This window comes from Cryptomeria japonica, chromosome 9 (assembly GCF_030272615.1).
Source record: "Cryptomeria japonica chromosome 9, Sugi_1.0, whole genome shotgun sequence".
Classification (NCBI taxonomy): Eukaryota; Viridiplantae; Streptophyta; class Pinopsida; order Cupressales; family Cupressaceae; genus Cryptomeria; species Cryptomeria japonica.
The window spans coordinates 570,186,713-570,208,197 of record NC_081413.1 but is presented as its reverse complement, the minus strand read 5'-3'; the positions used below and the strand labels follow the sequence as shown (position 1 = coordinate 570,208,197).

Genomic DNA, 21,485 nt, shown 5'->3' with positions numbered 1-21,485 from the left:
CCATTTTTTGGACATTTTTCAGACATCATTTTCAATCTCTCATTTACACCTTTCAACTAGAGTAAAATGGTTGTTTAGTAGTCCTTATATTATCTTGAAAACACATCACATACATCTCTAGGTGGTTTCCACATCAGATTTATCATCTTGGATACCATTTGGACATCTCAAGTTAAGGTTAACTTACCCATAGGAATTTGTCATCTCCTAGGAAGCCACACCTTTCTTAGCTCATCTTATGAACTTTGGAACAATATTTGGGACATTGCAAGACAACCCTAGAATCATTATCCATTTCCATAACTATCTTATATTTTGTAATCTTCATATTGTTCCATATTCCATTTTACCCAAGGTCTCTTCATGGTTGAAACCCGATCCTAAAGGTCTAGAAGATAAGTCAAAGAAGCTCAAGGATCTAAAAACATGGATTCATACACATTTGATGATGATGAATTTTATATTACAACATAATGCATAAGAATTTGACAATGAGTCCTTTACAACCACAAAAATTCAAGATCACATGTCTAACGCAAGATTTAATAGATTGCTCGAGACAATTTAAGAAGAGATTGTCAATGATTTTTCCACATATTAATTCAAGACAGTGAAAAACTACCCCATGACTTTGATGTGACACAAATATTGGAAGAAGACCCAAATAAAGATAATGGCAATGATGGTGGACATAAATGTGAGCATACCATGCCTAAGTCACATTCATCCCTCTTTCAAAAACTCAAAGTGACCAATGCTCATACTAATACTAGTTATGCTAGACAAACCTATGAACAACCTCATGCACATACTTTCAAGGCCAAAGGAATACCAATGCTTATACCCAATGGTAAGAGCATACTCAAGATCATCATAATGCCCATACTAGAAGACCATGTGTCATATTTGATGACCATATCCAAGATCATGCTTGCAATACCAATTATACATATGGTCACGATACATGTACTCTCCCAAGGCCTAGTGCACCTCATCACAATACCATACCAGGTGCTTCATATAGAAATTAAATTTCTCCACCACCCTAACACATAGATGACCAATATCATCCTTACATGCAATATGTCCGTCCTCCTCCTCCTCCCAGTGGCTCGGACATAGGGATATCTCAAAGAGACAAAGCACCACCTAGCAATGATTTACAACAACAGATTAAGGAATTGCAACAATAAATGACAAGTATGCAAGCACCAACCAAGAATTACACAATTCATGACATATGTCCTTATCCATTTGATATAAGCATGCTAATACCACCTTTTTCGTCTAGGTTTTGTGTTGCCTAAATTTGACAAATATAAAGGAAAAGGAGATCCCAAGTAACACATTAGAGAATTTTTCACGACTTGCATAGATTTGGCACGAGAAGACTCTTACTTAATGCAATTATTTCCACAAAGTTTAGGTGGACAAGCCATGGAATGGTTTTCACAACTACCATCTAGGATCAAGTCATGAGGTGAATTGGCAGAAGCTTTTATACAACATTTTTCATAAAATGTTGAATGCGAAGTTTCAGTGACTAACATTACGCAACACCAAACAAAAAAATGGAGAATATTTTATGTCATTATTAAAATGATGGAGAATTTAGGCTAGTCGATGCCCTTGTCACATTCCACAAAAGCAGATGATTGAGATATTTACCCAAAATATGAATAAAGGTATTGGATATGACCTTTGTAAAGCATATTTGTCTACATTCCAAGAATTTATCGAAAAAGGTCTATCTATTAAGAAGGTCCTCATTGAGCAAGGCACCATTAAGATATTCAAAGAGAACAAAGATGAAGGAAATGGGAAGAACAAGAATGTCGTTAATGATGGGGTTGTTGATGCAAATATGGTCAAACCAATGATAATTTTTCCCGGTGCTAGTTCATCCAACAATCAAGTTAATACACAAAGAGCACCTAGACCGCCAAGGAAGTACACACCTTTGGGAGATCCAATTGAAAGTGGATTGAAAAAGTTTTTTGCCAATTTAAACTCATTACATTACCAAATAATCGATTATTTGAGCCAAGGGTAAAACCTTCAAGGTGGAATGACAATGAATTTTATGAATATCACAAGAGCAAGGGCCATAAGACTAGTAATTGTCACAAATTGAAGAATCTCATTCAAGATCTTATTGATGATGACATAATTGAAGTTGATAATCACACTTCTAAAGAAGAACAAGCGATGTTCAAGGAACCATTTTAGAAACATGATAAAGGAAAATCCCCTAAAATAGGTAATAATTCCAATTAAACTAATGCGGCCTATGATTACATCATCAACCGTATCACTGGATTGAACAATTACGTGTTTACCATAACCATAAAAGGCAAAGCCCCCGAATAAAATGTCACTACTTGATGGGGTAAAGTTACTCTACAAGGTTCTACATCCAAACCTTCTTCATCGTACAATACCCAATATGACCTTGTAGACCAATTGGGAAAGACATCCACACTCATTTTGATCCTTGAACCTTGCACATCTCACCCTCATACATAGCTATTTTGGACAAAATCTTGCAAGAGATATCCATTCCTATTGATCTAAATGTGGACCAGTTTTAAGCCATGGTAGGACACCTCTCTACACCTCATTACCTTACATTCACTAAAGAAGATGATGCATCTCCAGAACAACCACACAATGCACCACTTCACATTGAAGCTTTCTTCCATAAACACCACATAAAAACAAGTCTTGATAGATGGAGGACCAGGTCACAATATTTGCACTTTGAAAGTTGTCTTAGCATTAGGATTCTATAAAAAATGTTGTGGATTCTAGAAAGAAGATCACTATAAAAGCATATGACGATGAATCTAACACTCCTCAAAAGGAATAATCACTCTACCTCTCCTAATTGGACCAGTAATGAGAGATGTGGTTTTCCAAGTCCTTGATCTTGATCTCACATACAATATACTTTTTGGACAACCTTGAATACATGCAATGAAAGTAGTGCCTCAACCTATCGTCAATGTATCAAGTTCCCACACAATGGAACTGAAGTAACAGTTAAAAGTGATCCAAACCCATAAATGTATTGCAATAATATTCAACCAAGACTTGAAACAATAATCCCTATAAATCGGGAAGCTAATCCATCTTTAGCATATATTGATCTCGATCACTAAAAGCTTCCACTTCAAATCAAGCAGAGATCAAAGGAAAATTCAAGGACAAAGGCATGAGAGAATACAATCTCAATCAAACAATCTACCTAAGAAAACTAAAGAACTCTCCTAAGAGTTATGACAAACCACATCCCTCAAAATAGATATCAACAATCATCATAAAATGGGATCCCACCACTTTCAAAAGATGGGATGAAATGGAAGAAGAATATATTTATAAGATGCTCTACAAGGAACCAAAAGAATAGCTTAATCAAGATCACATCACAATAACATTTAGAAATTATGGAAAAGGCTTTAAGTTCTTGGAAAAGATGAGATATGATGGAAAAGTTCTCCTTGGATTACAAAATAAAAGCATCGTGGAACCGTTACAACCTAGGTTGGTGCCAAAGGAATAGAGGACAAAAGGACTTGGTTTTGTACCATTAACGTTATGTTGCCTTGACTCTTAAGAAACATTGCAAATTAATTATCCCACTTCTAAAAATGAACAACATGAGGAACATCGTTATTCTGCAAATCCAAATGAATGGGAATGGGGTTCCCACAAATCATCTAGTGCCTATGACCTTGTAGAAACCTCTAGAAAACCAGGTGAACCCCTTGAGGAAAAAAGTTTACAAAGCTATTCAAAGTTGGTCAAGCAACATTAGGCTCCATACCCCAAGATAAGAAAGACAATGGTGAAGCGTGGATAAAGACTTTTGGGGATCCCAAACCCTCTACGTCTCGAGGCTTTAGGCAAAACCCATGAAAAGTGAGAACTCCCATTGTTGAATGTCCTTCTAGTGATGTCGATTTAGATTCTCTTATGATCAAAACTAATGGGGAGAGTACCAACTATGACCCTGATAACTTCATTGATATACCTGAAGACTCTTTTTCCTTTACCCTTACACCTACTAACTTTGAGTAGACTAATAGCCTTCTCCTCATTCACCATAAACTCATTGAATGGGACCAACAAGAACCTTCACAACTTGACACATTCCAAAATGATGAGGCCTTGATTGATTATCTGGGCATAAGAGATTATCTCCCTCTCGGAGACCATAAATCAGGATACACCATTGAACTCAATAGTGTGACGTACTTTTGAGAGGGTGTCAAACCTTCCAATTGTAAAAATTTTAAAATAAAAATAAATGATGGGTCTTTTAGCAAAAACTGCATCGCAACACTTTCTAACCCCAAAAAAGTAAAGACAAAGGAAGAATTCGATGGTGAAAACCTCTTTGAGGCATCAGAGGATGGAAGGTTTGACACTCTCCCAATGGCACCATATTAGGAGAAGTCATCTATGTTGATTGAAGAGACCATAAAAAATAAACATTGAGATTGAAGAAGTACAACACAACATTTTCCTTGCTCAATCATTGACAAAAAAAGGAACGGCCAAAGTTCACAAGGTTTTTCATAGAGAGACATATAAATTTTGCATGGTCGTATGCAGATATTCCTAGATTAGATCCTGACTTGGTTATGCACCATTTAAAAATAACTCCTAGCACCAAACAAGTTAAACATAAGTTGTGGAAGATACATCCACAAGTGACATTATTAGTGAAAGTTGATCTTAAAAAATTGTTGGATGATGGCTTCATTAGACCAATCAACTATCTCGAATGGATTTCCAATCTTGTACTTGTTAGCAAACTAGATGGCAACATATGGATATGTACCAATTTTAGAGACATAAACAAGGCTTGTCCCAAGGATGACTTCTCATTTCCATATATTGATTTGATCATCGATCTCACAAAATGCCATTCTATGTTGTCACTTATGAATGGATTCTCTAGATACAATCAAATCAAGATAGCACTTGAAGATCAACACAATAGAATTCACATGTTCGTGGGGTACCTTTTGTTGGAATTTCATGCTCTTTGGATTGAAGAACACAAGTGCCACATATCGGAGAGCCATGACAACAGTTTTTCATGACATCATGCATGTTACCATGGAGGAATATGTTGATGATCTCTTAGGAAAATCAATTACAAGGGAAAAATATTTGGAGGTTTTATCAGTGGTCTTTGATCATTTGGAAAAGTATAAAGTCAGATTAAACCCCAAGAAATGTGTCTTTGGAGTGACCTCCATAAAACTCCTAGGATACAGAGTATTGCAATGAGGCATTGAAGTAGATCTTGCCAAAGTTAGAGAAATTTTAGAAATGCCTCCTCCTAAGAATATCAATCAACTACTATCATTGCAAGGAAAGGTCCAATCAATTCGTAGATTCATAGCGTAGCTCATAGATAAATGCCATATGTTTCAACATTTGCTTCATAAGAATATCAATTTTAAGTGGGATGACAAGTGTCAATAGGATTTTAAATTACTCAAAGACTATCTCTTGAATCCACCAGTGCTCATGACACCAATCCAGGGAAAACCATTGTTACTCTACATATTAGCAATAATGACAAAACTAGGGGCAATCATGGCACAACAGGACCATGAAGGAAAAGAGTGAACCATCTACTACATCAATCACACAATATTAGGATATGGGCTTAATTACACTCCAATTGAGCGTGTGTGTCTTGCCATAGTTTTTACTTTACAAAAATTCTATCATTACATGCTAACTCACAAAACAAAGCTTGTAGCAAGAATTGATCCACTGAAGTATCTAATCAACAAGGCAACTCTCACGGGTAGGTTGGCCAAGTGGGTAATGATGTTAAGCAAATTGGACATTGAGTATGTTGACAAAAAAGCTATCAAAGGACAAGTCATTGCAAATCAACTCGCAAATGCACCAATGATCGATGATTCTCCTCTTGTATCAAAATTTTTAAATGAATCCATCTTTATAGTGACAAAATCAAAATTATGGAAACTATATTTTGATGGATCCTTCACACAACATGGAGAAGGAGCATGCATAGTCTTCATCACACCACAAGGGGATTCTATTCCTAAGTCATATCGCTTATCCTTCCCTTGTATGAACAATATTGCAGAATACAAGGCATTGACTATAGGTTTATGAATTGTAGTTGAGTGGAAGATCCAAGAGCTTCATGTTTTTGGGGACTCTCAACTTGTGATTCATCAAACAAATGATGATTATCGAACCAAGGATGAAAAACTAATGCATTATAAGAAAATGGTGGATGAATTTAAGAAGTATTTCACAAAGATAGCCTTTGAGAAGATACAAAGAGAGAACAATTGAGTTGTAGATGCCATGGCTACCATTGCCTCCTTCATCAACATGCTATAGAAAATAACCCGTTGTGAGTTCTTGGTGGATAATATTTTGGTCCTTACATATGAGATCACTTTGGATTTGAATTAATATGCATCATTGGTCCCTAGTCTCCTTGGTACGGTGACATTTTCAATTACCTTCACAATAACACCCTTCCACCCGACCTTTACAATAACCAACATCGTACCTTCATCTACCAAACCTTTTGCTACATCATCATAGCCAATACGCTTTACCGATGAGGTATTGATGGTACTCTTCTTAGATGTTTAGAGAGTGAGGAAGCTTAAATCTCATTGCGTGAAGTTCACAAAGGTATATGTGGGGCTCACTCTAATGGTCCAACCTTAGCCAAGAAACTTATGAGGACTGGTTACTACTAGCTTACAATGGAAAAGGATGCATATCAATTTTTCAAGAAATACAAGCAGTGTCAGATTCATGGAGACCTAATACATGCACCAGCATAAGAATTTCAACTGATCACCACACCATGCCCCTTCTATTAGTGGGAAATCAATCTTGTGTGCAAGATTCACCCTCCATCATCCAATGACCATAAATTCATTATCACAGCCATTGAGTATTTCACAAAGTGGATTGAGGTTGTCCCTTTCACCCAAATCATCGGTAAGAAAATTACAACCCTCATCCTCAATTACATCATTTATTGATACGATGTTCCTCTTTCCTTCATCATAGACAATGGTCGTCCCTTCAAAAATTAGGATGTTTGTGATCTTTATGATCAATTCCATATCCAACATCATTTTTACACTCCACACTACCCCCAAGGTAATGATCAAGTTGAGACGTCAAACAAAACTATTCTCAAGATCCTTAAAAAGACAATTGATGACATTGGCCACAATTGACACATATAACTTAATCCCACACTATGGGCCTATCGCACAAGTGTTCAAAAACCTACAAGAGTTGCTCCCTATTCACTCATCTATGGTGTTGAAGCCATCTTTCTTATTGAGGTCAAGTTACCATCTGTATAGGTCTCCTTGCATGATCTTATTAGTGATGAATACTACAAGGTCTCTCGCTTGCAAGATTTGGAATTATTAGATGAGCATTGACATAATGCATTCAATCATCTAAAAGCATATCAATAACACACAAGCTGAAGTTATAATCACATGAAGAAACCTCACACATATGAGGTACGTGACTTGGTTCTAAGAGAAAACCCCAAAAATCAATAGGACGGAGAGAAAAGGGGAAAGTTTGAACCAAATTGGCTTGGGTCTTATGTCATCACAACACTTAATGGTTTGGGTGCATATAAGTTATCAACACCAAAAGGAGAACCATTGGATGATCCTATCAACAACATGCACCTTTGCAAGTTTTACACATAGCTTTTTCAAGGAATCCTATTTAAAAATACAAAAAAAAGAGAAAAAATACAAAAAAAAAATTGAATAATGAAAAAAGGTAAAGAGAAATAAATTCATCCAATAATGAAAACCACTTTGGTGGCACCCTGGGTTAGTACCATGATGAAAATCGGGTTACCAGCCCACCTTGTGTAGGGAATTTTGCTCCTCCCTACTTCAGGACTTAGTCTTGCCCTTTGTCTTTGCACACACTCACAACCTATCATTCCATAATAAAGTCGTTCATTCTCACCATGGCTTGTTATTGATCTAACTAAGGTTGGTTCGCCATCCATAATAAATTCTTTCTACTTTTCCATTCACCCATAATAAATTAGGTCTTATCTATAACTAGGGGCATATCCTAAACCTAGTGATGGAAGTGGATCCTTGACATCACATGTTGTGAGGAGCATCATCTTTTTCCTTCCTTTCTTCTTTCCCCACACAATCCACAATAAAAGATCATTTTTATCTCCAATCCGCAATAATGTTTTCGCTCTTCTTCGCAATAAAGTATCGGTCTCATGAAGTAAGCTAGTTTTACATGAGACACAATCAATAGTGGGTTTGCAACAAATCAATCTTTTGGTAGACTTTGACTACAAAAGGTATTTTTAGTGCTATTTGTCCTTTATTAGGATGACGACATTGTGACTAGATCAAACATGTTCATATATGTGGCAAGATACACTTATGACTTGCAGATTTTAATTTCTATTGATGTCAAGTCTTTGATTTATTTTGTGGTGTCATGTTTCCTATGATTCTCAAGGATGCCTATAGACTAGAGTGGTCGGGATGGGGCATGATCACCTATTTTGTTGTTTGCATGGATTGTCTCTTGGTAACACTATGGCTCGTCCAAGGATATGAGGACACTACGGTCTAGGGTGAATAGGGGTATTCCTTGTTTGTGATTGTTTGATCTGCATTGCACATGGTACAATGACTATCTAGGTTGAACCTATATCTAGATGGGCACAATACAATTGATATAATACTCAATGATGATAAACACACAAGAAGCTCATTTCACCTCCATATATTTTACCTTCCACCTCCCTAATTTCTTCATCTTCTTTTTGTCCCATGTAGCCATGTATGATTTGACTGTATAATGACACACCGTAGATAAATCATGCATACTTCCTGCATCACCACATAGTTAATCCTGCATATCATCATAATATCATTATCATGCATACATCTTGCATCTATTGCATTAGTACATAAGCATCATAAATGCACACATCCATCACATAATAATATCATAGCATCATCATAATCTAGGACATGCATCATGGTCATTGTAGGGGCATATAAATCATCATGTAATAAATAAATGCATCGCATAAACATCATCACATAGGTCATAATTGCATCATGCATCTATAAGCATACATCATAACTGCATCATAGAAACCACCTCAAGTACATAAAACATGATCATATAGAATATATAAAACATCACATAGCGTAACTACATTATCATGATAGAGCATCAACATCATAATCATATAAGTGTCATGATACAATGATTTCAATATCTCAAAATGGCCAGAAAAATCACTTGTAGGTGTCTACATCATCATACAAAATGAAACACTGGTACAAAAATGGATTTGGAAGGAGATATGATGAACTCCTACCCTCTGACTCTGATGGTCTATGTGGTTGTTGAGCTCTCAAAGGACCTATCTCAGTTGAACCTGTCACTGCCCCCGCTCTAGGAGGCCCCATCACCCCTGCCCTATCTGATTTTTGTTGTCATCCCCAACTCCTAGCCTCAAACATCATCACAAAACTCCTATAGATATCCCATAGGTGCAAAGGTAGACAAATTGATGTAAATCATGATATAAATGAGCCATCATGCATGGTCCCCAAGAAAATTGAGTCCGGTGAGAGAGCATCATATCCATCGCCTAACCCCAACTAATAAACATCTTGTGTGTCATGTGGTCTGGCCAAATGTAACTGTTGATCACCCCACTGACAACTACTGCTTGAGCTGACCTAACCAATCCATCCTCATACGTCTTGTCCCAACTAATGTGACTGTGGGAGACCTCCAAATCCTGACAATCAAACACACAATGCAGAGCCTCAATATCTCCTCCCTCCTGGTCATAGACCACCATCTCTTCATGGATGGGAATGCGTAGAATGCGGTAGACATCCTCTAGAGTCACAAACATATTCCCATTAGGCAAGTGAAAAGTGCAGTGCTCTTTGTACCACTGTTCGACCAGTGTAGATAACAAACCGAGATTCATCTAAATCTCGAGCATAAATATAGCATGCCATAATCCCAACACTTGTAGTGTCACATGGTCACTTTGTGTAAGTTGCATCCTCAATCTTTGTGTCTACAGGAACCTCTCTTGCAAATATAAAGGGGCTAAGTTAGCTTAGAATCACAAGTGCAATCACAATAGCATCAAAATATTGTCAATTTTGCTTGAGCTTTATCGACTTTATCTAGCAACTTCATCATCTTTATCAGCTTCATTAGTCACTTTGCAACCTATCCTGCTAGGGAAATCGTCATATTGCATCAATTTGATAGATTATCCTATTAAGGCCATTTATGTTTATCATAGTGACAACCTATTTTACCTTTCTTGGGACCATAAATGAACTTATGTTTATCACAAACATGCTAACAATACCTATACACTATTTTACAGTGTAAAAATGAACTTATGTCCTATGCGTGCTTATATTTATCATAGATTCGCCAAAAAACCACAAACACATTTATTAGTGTTGCATACACACTTTGAGCATAAACATGTTACTGATTATAAATGCAGTTTTATCATAAACACAATTTTGCAAACCATAGACACACTTATAACCTATATGCGGTAATATGCAACATAGACACGATTTTGACATTTTCCTAACTATCGCATTTTTGGCAACATGCAATCTAGCCCTATTAATGATACATTGAATGCACAAAATCAAAGGTATGATAAGGTACATACCAGCTTGTTGTACTCTTTAGACTGCTCGTGTCATCGGACATGCTCGAATCTGTGGAACCTCTCTGCCATAGCTCTACTATTGTTCTCTTAAGCTCTCCTTCACTCTATGCCATGAACAATGAAAGTGATGGATGCAAAATGAGGTGGTCCCTCTTCTCAACTCCTATTTATAGGAGTGCTAACCCTAGCTACTCGTGGTGACTTCGTGGTTGATGTGATCCCCCAAGACCTCATTCTTGTTGGTCTTTAGCCATTTTTACCTTCTTGTTCATCCTACTTAGCCTTTTTCTAATCTTTTTCTTATCGAAAGATTGTCCGATTTTTTTGAAAAAAATTCACCCAATCTCTTGAGGGGGTATGTCGTCTTCCTTACTAGGGACAACTTATCACACTCATGTTTCATTTTTATTTGAAACAATGCAATAAGCTACATTGTCTCAAAGAGGGGCAAAATGTAGACACCTAAAATTGTCGTAGCCTAATTAAATAAATATCTTATTTATTTAATTATTTTATTTGAAGCCTTTTATTAATTAAATGAATTTTTATTTATTTAATTCATTCATTAGCTTTTTCCTCCCACGACACTTGTCATTCATCTCTTCATTTACCTTTAACCACCTCTCTAATATTTTCTTATTTCCTATACCCACCCTCTAATCCAAGCTGACCATTTATCCCTCCACCTCTTAATCCTAAACCTCCATTTTTAGGGCGCTCTCTATAAAAGAGGATCCTTTCCCTATCCTTCATAACTTTGATAATTCAATCAAGCATCTACTTACTGTTGAATTACATATACAACCACAATATGCTCTCTATTGAGCTCTTGTGCACACATAAATTTGAGAGCAACCATAATCAATATCAACCAAGATCAATGGAGATAAGAAAAAATGAAGATCAAATCCAATCGAGCATGTGAAGGTATAATATTTTGAATGTTTTTTGTTTGCATATTTTAGGTTCTTCATTGGTGTATGGTGGATTCATTATAGAACTAGGTTTTATGTGGTTGAATCTTATTTAGTTTTACAATAATTTAGTCTCCAATTCCATCATATACAAGCTCAAAGTGTTTCCTCATTACAACAACGATTGACTTCTTTAACCCAATCCAAACTCAATGCTCCTACATGTGATATGACTAGTCCACTTTTCAATGACATTGTTCACACTCTTGTCCCACAATACATGGAGGTTCCCCATTTGGAGCTATTCAATGGAAATGGTGATCACTAAACTCGTGAAAATATTTCAAACTTTGTATAGTTACTTATCTCATGATCATAGACTCATGGAAAAACTATTCGTCCATATTAAGAGATAAATCATTGCAATGGTTTTGTTCCTTGCCTCCTTGACCAATTGATTCTTTTGATAAATTGTCTAATGCATTTGTGAAACATTTTCAAAACAATATTGGTCCTCAAATTACTTTAACCAATTTGAAGCATTGTAAGCAAGGAGTTAAAGAAAAAGTGTTTGATTTCATTGGTAGATACAAACATTTGCATTTGAAAATTTCTTATCTTGTGCCTGATGGTGATGTTCAAAGAATTTTCATTAATAATTTGCAAAAGGATGTTAGAGATAAGCTTTATTTTCTGATTATGCTTCTTTAACATACTTATGCACAAGATTTCATGATTATTAGCTTTAAGTGATTTGATTTGAATCCTCTTCTTTAATGGCTTTGGTTGATAAGAATGAAGAATCTTAGCATCAATTCTTTCAAAAGTTAAATAAAAAACAATAATTTCATCAAGATCAATGACAATTCTTCCAATCATATTGATACACAAGTAACAACTACAATATCAGGTGCAACCCCTTTATCATCAATCTTTACACGTCAAAATTTTAATTCTCTTTATAAATCATTGCATAGTATCATGTTTAGTTAATTAATGCTATTGTGATGAAGCTTCCTCCCTTCAAAGCCATAAATACATCTAAGCCTTTGCTAACTTCCTTTAATCCTAAAGCCTTTTGCCAATACCATCATCAAGTAGACCATGATACTGAGAAGTGTTGTAAATTAAAGCATGTGATCCAAGATATTATTGATTCCAACACTATAACCATGGAGGGTGTGAATGTTAAAGGAAATAAATATGTCACACCCCCTAATCAAATCTTGAAATTTTTTACCAATTCTTTGCCTTCTCATTCTACCAATGTCATTGAGCCTAAACATTCAAATCCTATAGTTATTGATGATGTGTGTAGAAGTCAACAACAATTTTGTAAATCTTATTGAGCAACCTAAGCCTAAACCTAACCCTCACATTACCTTTGACTCAAGATAGATTATTGATGCACTCGATGGACCATTATACATTACTACAAAAATTAAAGGGAATCTCTCACAAGGAGTGCTCATTGATCTAATATGTGTGGTGAATGTTATTACCGAAGTACATCTTTATACACAACAATTATATCCAGTTGTGTATGACAAATTTGATGTTATGATTAAGGTGCATGATGGTTTCACTTGTCCCACTATAGGCTCCATCACTCTTCCCATTGAGGTTGGTACTAAGTACTTAGATGTTACCTTGGCTATTATTCCTACCTCTAACCAATTTCATGTGAAATTGGGACACCCTTGGCTCAATTCCATGAAAGATATACCTTCTACCATCCATAAATGTTTGAAGTTCCCTTACAATGGGTGTATTATCATGATCAATCATAGTCTTTATCGATCCTTATCAAGACGTGGAAGCTTCAACCTTGATCGCTTTTGGTCTAAAAAACATGAACCTTTACAACCTCATAAATATGTCCTTTTATTATTTTTTTTAAAAATTCAAACATGAAGGGATATCAACATTGAGTAAATCTAAGGATTTCTCACCTATGGATATTCCTCCACATCTCAGACTTGGACTTCTTCTACCCAGGCTTCTATTACTCCTATATATGTTGTAGTCCCACCTCCTACATCTGATAAAGGAAAAGACCCAACATCCTATATCTCTCAACCTAGTGAGGTTTCTTTAGTCCATCCTTTTGCAAAGGGAGAAAAGAAGCCTATCTTGATTGATCACCAACCCTCGCAAGTTTTGAGTCATACCAAGAAAAATTATAGTGCAAGAGACCATTGACGAAGATGCTATTCCAAGACTCGTGATCTTTCTTCCCAAACCATTTACTCCCCTAAGTCATCAAGTGGTCACTTGGTCCCTTTTTCCCAACCTTCACCTAACCCTAGTGAGGAGTTTTATCTCAATTAACCATGTCAAAAGTCAAAATTATCTATGCAAAATGATTGTTCTTTCTCATCTCCCGTTAGCATCAAAGATATTATTATGATTAATTTAGATGGATATTGATGCTTACAATGTGGATACTAATGATTCATATGATATGTATGAGATTATTGAATTTAATCATGAGCTATATCATCGAGATTTTCAAAAGCATTGACCCTATCTACTAGTGACAAACAAAGTGAATCATAATTAGACTATGGTCCTTGTTTGGATCTTGCAGTAGATATATCTAATGTGTTTGTTGTGGTTCCTCTTGCATCTTGTCCACCATCGCTAAAATATACTGAGCAAGATTGGGAGGCAGATCATTTGCTAGATTAGCTTCACTTGTATAGTGGACTCATGTGTGTGTTTGCTTGCATTTGATGTATTTTCCCCGTGACATGTTGCTTGATATGTCTTTGTGTTATGTTAGGCTCTCTTTGGATGACCCTTGTCACTCTGTTGGTGCAAGGTAATGAAGGGACCTATTGTGACATTCTTCTATTTGTATCTCAATTCTTTTGTCTGTCGTATTCATGTTATGTCGTAAATGTGCTATTGTTATAAATGTGCTTTTGTAATGTCTACTTGGGGATGATGCAAAGTGTCGAGATGTCTCTTTTTGGTCTCTTCTATGTTGACCCAAAAAGAATTTTTGTTGTTTATCTTATGTGCTCTTCTTCCATTGTGTTAGTAGTTCCACTATCTTTGGGGGATGATGTCAGTTCATTGCAATCATAATTGATATACATGATTTATCTGATGCATATACTGACCCCAATTAGTTGAACCCTTATGTGATCTATTTGTGTCTTGTCCTCCATCATCTTTTATTTTCTTATTCTTGGGGGCATTTCACTATTGCAATGTGCTTGTGTTTTGGATGCATGTATGCTATCTCAAAGTAATTGCTCTTGATAAGGATTATGAAATTGCTTTAACATGGGGAATACACTTCACTCATTATTACACTTTGTGCACACACCACAAGGTCTATTTTGTACACTTTGATCACACACTTTGATATAGTGAGCCTCCTATAACCTCTTAAAGAAGAGGGTTGGGCTCGAATCAACCAATTACTAGGTAAATCAAAGTAGAGAGAATCAATCTTGAGACCAACACCGGACAAATCTAAAGTCCTTAACCAAGTTTGCCAACTGTTCAAACTAATTGAATTTGATATGTAGCGAAATGAGACCCTAGCCCTATGAATGTAAAACTAAGATCTCAAATTCATTTTTGTAACATTGAAATATGAATAGGTTCAACTAGAATCTTATCGAGAGATCTAAACATTGGGATTTTGTTCCTTTGTTAGAATGGAATTGAGATCGTGAAATGTGTGTTTCAAATCTATGGTTAATGATACTAAAATGACTGATTTCAATATTTATAAACAACATATTACAAAAAGAATAGCAAACACAATAAGCCAAATCTATAAGAGAATATACAAAGAGGAAGTTGGATCTAAAAATTGGAACAAAAGGTGCTAGATGTGGGTGTTGGATGCCCTAGTATGGAGGTGTCTAAAATTGAAGCAGGTGAGCAAGAATGTAGTTAGGAGGTTCTAAAATGTTGTCTCCAAGAAATTAAACCCAAAAAACATGATATGGATGCCCAATGAATTATTCTAGGGATTTTTTATATAATCAAAAGTTTGACGCAATTTATAACAATTTGTTATGCACTCTCATAACACTTTCGATGTCGGATCTAAACCCACACACACACACAAAATGAGGAAGAAGGTTGTGTTGCATAGGGGCTTGCTTATCAAGCCCCATGTTGGTGTTTTAACCTCCATACCAACCATGATGATGAGAAAGAGTGCATGTCCTAGGGAGGATAGAGGCTAAATAGTTTGAAATGGTGAAATAACAAGATTACCTTCGGTATGAAACCCTCTCATAGTGTTGCACATAAAAGTGGTGATGCAATTCTCTTTTTAAACAAGTGTTAATGCAATAACATGACAACAATAAATAACAAATATGAATCCATACTTAAATGTAGAATGCTTGTAGTCCGTTGCTCAATATGTTGATAACTCAAAACTAGAATGCTTGTTTGATCATAAACTCTTTAAAATGTGGCCTTAGACTCTGTGAATGGTAGAAGATGTGCTTTATACAAGGATCACAAGGTGCTTTCAAATATACGATGACAATTAACAATCAAATGCAATGACTAAAATTAAATCACAAATGATAGAAGCTGACAGTCACAAATATTAATATTTGGGCCCCTTTTGAAGGGACTAGGACATTGGATGTCTTGGTCCACTCAAACGAGAGTCAACAAAAGAGGAGATAATGTGTCGAGGTTCAAAACATACGACCTAGTCTCAAAATTAACGTTTGACAATGATTAAGTTATGAGTTTAACAATAAAATTATAGGGTAGCATGAAGAATAAATAGACTTAAAATGATCTAAAGGAAATCACACTAAAGCGGGTGCCAAATAGAATTCAAAATTGTAAAAGGTATACAATTTATGATTCCAAAATATTTAAAATTAAAACATTTCAAATTTTATTTAAATGTAATAAAATAAATTTTCAACCAAAATAATATTGAAACCATATTCATAATATTAAAGTATCTTTGATATTAATCTAATTGTGATCCATTATAAATCTAATTTAATCTTATGAATATAACATCTCAAATACTTATATTTAAGTGCAATTTATGTTTCTACTTATTATTCTATATACTTGTTGAGGGTGTAGAGTGTCTTAAAAACCTCTCTTAAAAAGATAAAAGTGGTAATGTTTATGAACAAGGTAAATTATACGATTTAAGGGATGTTATGTTTTTTGATGATAAATCATGTAAGACTTTTAAAAGTAAGTAGTATTCATGGTTTTGATGAAAGTTTAACATTCTGTCACTATCATTGATGGTTAAATATGATCTCAATTGAGTTCAAAGTTTTCAGCTTTTTCAAAAAGCATAAAGTTCATTAACGCTTAAAAGGAGAAGAACATTACAATTATGTTAAATGCCACATCTAAATTGTTTAGTGTATTGCTTTCTTGGATATTGTCGTGAATCACCAAGTCCTTAAACATGTGTAATTGGCTTGTGCCACTGTAATGAATAATGGATTGCATAACATTGCAACTATGTCTAATGCTACATCTAAATTGTTTGGTATATTGCTTTCTTGGGTAAGATAAAAAATATATTGTTGTAAATTAGTAAGCCCTTAGATATGTAAGTGTCTTGTGCCACTAGTCACGATTAATGAACTTGCTTTCTTTGAGAGATCAACATTATATTGTTGTGAATCAAGAAGCCCACTAGTCATGAATGATAAATTGCACTCACTTATTATCATGACTAATCTATCAAACCAAAAAATTAACATTACCATAATATATTTTCAAAATTTAAAATCTTACAAAAACTCTATAAATATATTTATATATCTATCTTAATATTAAGATTTTAAACCAATAATTAAAACACATATATAAAATTTCTTTTAATCAAAGTATAAATAGAAATGTATAAATTACCATCGATATAACAATTACATCTTACTTTACAAATGGTACTTTGTCTCGATCACCAGTAAACCAAGTAAACTCAGAAACCCTCTTTTAACTTTGATGCAAAGATCCGAGTACTTAATGTGCATAAGCGAGCAATTTTTTTATCCGTAAACTCCAGCTGAAGCCCGTTCCAGCAATGGCGGAATCAGTTGAAACAGCGCAGAAATCTTCAAATGAAGCCCCAAGTTTTCTGAATTTCAAATGCGAGGAAGAAACAGAGGCTTCGATCCAGGAGAAAAAACGCGCGGAAATGCTCAAACACCTCGGAGATCTCAACAATGCCCGCCTTCAGCAATCACAGTCACGTAAGTCCGAAACCCTCTCTGCGCCCGTCTTTGAATCAGTTGAGACGTTTTTGAAACGTTTTTCTCAGACCAAACAAAAAATCCTTAAGGCTCTCGATGAATATCTCGAAAAGGGGGATAATCAAGAAAGAACCCTAGTTAAATCTGGTTTAGAAACCCTAAGGGCCGAAATTGCTGACCTGGAAAAGCTAGTGGCCGAAGGTTCGTATTTCCTGCCTTCGTACGAAGTCCGCGCTGCTCGTAACACCATTGCAGAGCTGAAGGAGCGTCTGGATGATGCCAATTCTAAACTTTTGCCGAAAAAGAAATTTTCATTCAGAAACAAGGTCAGTAAACCAAACCCCAAAATGATCGAAGAAAAACCCTCTACAGAAAACAACGAGAAGAATGTAATTGGTAAAAACAATTTTTTTGTGTACGATGCCCCAGGGTTCAGAAACAGGGATGGAGTAGTCTTGGTAAAGGACCTGAATCTTTCTAAAGACGGGGATTTTGCATTATCCGATTTGGTTGATTGTAAAGTGTATCTCAGGGGTGGGTTAAGGGCCCTGTTTATCCACAGATTGAAGGGCTGCCAGGTATTTGCCGGTCCTGTTATGGGTTCTGTGCTGATAGAGGAAGCAGAAAATTGTGTGTTCGTGCTTGCATCTCATCAGATTAGGATTCACCAGACTGTAAATACGGACTTCTATCTTAGGGTCAGGAGCAGACCTATAGTTGAGTATACTAGCAATGTCAGGTTTGCTCCTTATGCATTGTTTTACAGAGGGATCGACGAAGAGCTGCAAAAATCTGATCTTAAGGATGAAACTGGAATGTGGGCTAATGTGGATGACTTCAGGTGGTTAAGAGCAGTGGCATCACCCAATTGGAGTATAGTTCCAGAGGCTGATCGGTTACCACTCGTAGATATTTCGGATATCAAAGCAGAGGAAACAGCTCTACCATGAGGAATTGTATTGAAATGTTGGTTTCCATGCAAGCTAATTTCAAGGCAAGGGCCCTGTGCTGAAACCAACTTAAGCCATTCTGCTAGAATGTATTCTTTTATGTGTCCTGAACGTCTTTCTGGAATTTTAGAACCAAATCTGTTCAGATTTATAACTATGAAAATAAGTCTGAAGCTCTCTTGGTGCCACCATCGAAATGGAGAGGGATATTTTTTGTAACTCGGTCTTTCAAAAAAAGTTATTGCAATTGCAAAGATGTCTCCAATTTCTGAAGTGTTAATGCAGAATGAATGTTTCTATCTAAAATAAACATACTTTTCCAGTTAAAGTTTTCATGAAAGTAACATGTATGTCAATATACTAATAATATATACATATACAATATATGTATATATGTATATATATGCTTATATACATACATATATACATACATACATACATACATACATGTGTGGGGGTACATATACATGTGTGTGTGTGCGCGCACACGTGCAGGTAAAGCAAATTATTTGTATAATGCAGATTACAAGTGATCTTGCAAGCTCCCAAACATTTGATGGACTGCAGATAATCAAATTTGATGGTTGTCAAATTTCTAGCACTGCACTGGAATGTGTCGGTAGAAGCTGCAAATATTTGAGGGAATTGAGCTTACGCAAGTGTATTGGAGTCACAGATGAAGAGTTGGAAGGATGTTTGGCATATTGTAGTGAGCAGAACAAGTTAGATTTTACATGCTGCTGTGATCTAACTAATGATGCTCTATCTGCTGTTGCAAGATCATGCAGATATCTGTCATCTCTTAAAGATCGAATCTTGCCACTTGGTTACAGAAAAGAGTTTGACAATGTTGTGGGAGGGTTGCCCTTTCCTCCAAGAGCTTTACCTGACTGATTGTAGCGTAAACAACACAGGTTCGATGCTTCACTTAGATTTGTAAAGGAAGAGAGTTTTGAAAGGGATGATTTTGATGGTAATAGGTTTTTAGACCATAGAGATATCTTTCATCATCTTTTACAATTCTTGTATTTGCAATATCCATTCATGCAGGATTGGAATCCCTTTTGAGGTGCTCTGAATTGATCGCTTTGAACCTGGGATTGTGCCCAAATATATCTGATGAGGGAATCATCCATGTTGCTCAAATTTCCAAGAACTTGATATGTGCAGTTTCATGAATTATGGATGTCCTGCAGCATCTTTACGTAATGTTCATAGGAAAAGAAAAAATCAAGAATGTTTGTTGGAAGTTACTATTCCCAATTTAAGATGTTTGCAAGTTACTAATTGAGATTACATATCCAGATCCATAGATGTTGGTGATACAGGCATGGCAGCAATCTCTAATGGGTGCCCAAGGTTAAAGAGCAATAAACCTTTCCTACTGCACACATGTTAGTGATGATGCTCTGAAGTATATCTCAGGATTGCGTAAACTTCATAACCTTGAAATCTGAGGTTGTTCTGTTCTTTCAGCAATTGCTTTAGGATGCTAGTGCATCGCTGAGCTAGATATCAAAAGGTTTAATTTTGTTGATGATGCAAGAATATTGGCCGTAGCTGATTCATGTCACAATTTGCAATAGGTAACTATATACTACAATGCAACTTTTTGATTCATGTTCCCTTGCATATCTTACATTGCAATCTGTGGTATTTCTGCAGATAAATCTTTCATATTGTGAAACTTTTTTATTTGTGTTCCCCTGCATATCTTACATTGGAACCTCTGGTATTTCTGCAGATAAATCGTGCAACATTTTGAATCATGTTCCCCATAATATATTAAATTGGAACCTTTGTTGTTTCTGCAGGTAAATATTTCATACTGTACATTCTCAGATGTTAGCTTTTCAGCATTCACAAGCCTTACCTGCTTACAGAACATGAAACTGGTTTGCTTGAGGAATGTAAGTATTAATGGCTTTGTTTCTACTCTGTTGGCTTGCGAAAGTTTAAAGAAACTGAAGCTTCTTGAATGCTTAAAGTTTAAATTACCACGCTTTCTAATCAAGCGCTTAGAAGCCCATAGATGCACTATTTGCTGGATGGACAAACCTTTTGTGATGTGACATTCTTATGTCACGGGATTTCCCAACAATCCAATGCTTTCAACAAATATGTTATGTATTTCAGAGTTCCTTTTTATCAGTGCCATGAACGACTGAAGGAAATTTGTGCATGTGATGTTCCTGATATTCAGAAACTTCGTAGTATTTGATAAATGTACAAATTTTCAAAAATGTAGTATTTGATAAATGCATAAATTTTTAAAAATAGTGCATCGTCTGCATGATTTATGGCAGCAGCTGACAACTCTACTGGTTTGGTTATCTATTCTCTGTTTTTCCCATTGGTGATGAACCCAAGTCATGTTTCATTTCTGGAGATATGTGTTTCTTGGCTGTTGTGGTCTGCTGGAATACGCTATATCTATGTAAAAATGAATAAATATTAAATTCAATAGTCTTTTTGGAATGCCATGCCTTCAATGGTTTGATTCTGGTAATTAATTAACAAAACAACTTTTTCCTCAATTTCAGTATAGTTACAAAAACATTTAGTTGGAAATGAATAATGTTGTTCATGTATTGAAGATGTCAAAGAGTTTTGGGCTTTCCCT

At 35.6% G+C, this 21,485-nt stretch overlaps 1 protein-coding gene across 1 annotated transcript; it reads left to right on the top strand.

Moving 5' to 3' along the window:
- The first annotated feature begins 17,600 nt into the window (after window positions 1–17,600).
- Window positions 17,601–19,135, top strand: LOC131051281 (tubulin-folding cofactor C). Its single transcript, XM_057985726.2, has one exon. The coding sequence runs from the start codon at window positions 17,744–17,746 to the stop codon at window positions 18,860–18,862; it is 1,119 nt and encodes a 372-aa protein (XP_057841709.1). The 5' UTR covers window positions 17,601–17,743; the 3' UTR covers window positions 18,863–19,135.
- The last annotated feature ends 2,350 nt before the right edge of the window (window positions 19,136–21,485 follow it).

What these genes read in the sequence shown, in the direction of transcription:
- LOC131051281 (XM_057985726.2), top strand. Translation starts at nt 17,744, where the DNA reads ATGGCGGAATCAGTTGAAACAGCGCAGAAATCTTCAAATGAAGCCCCA.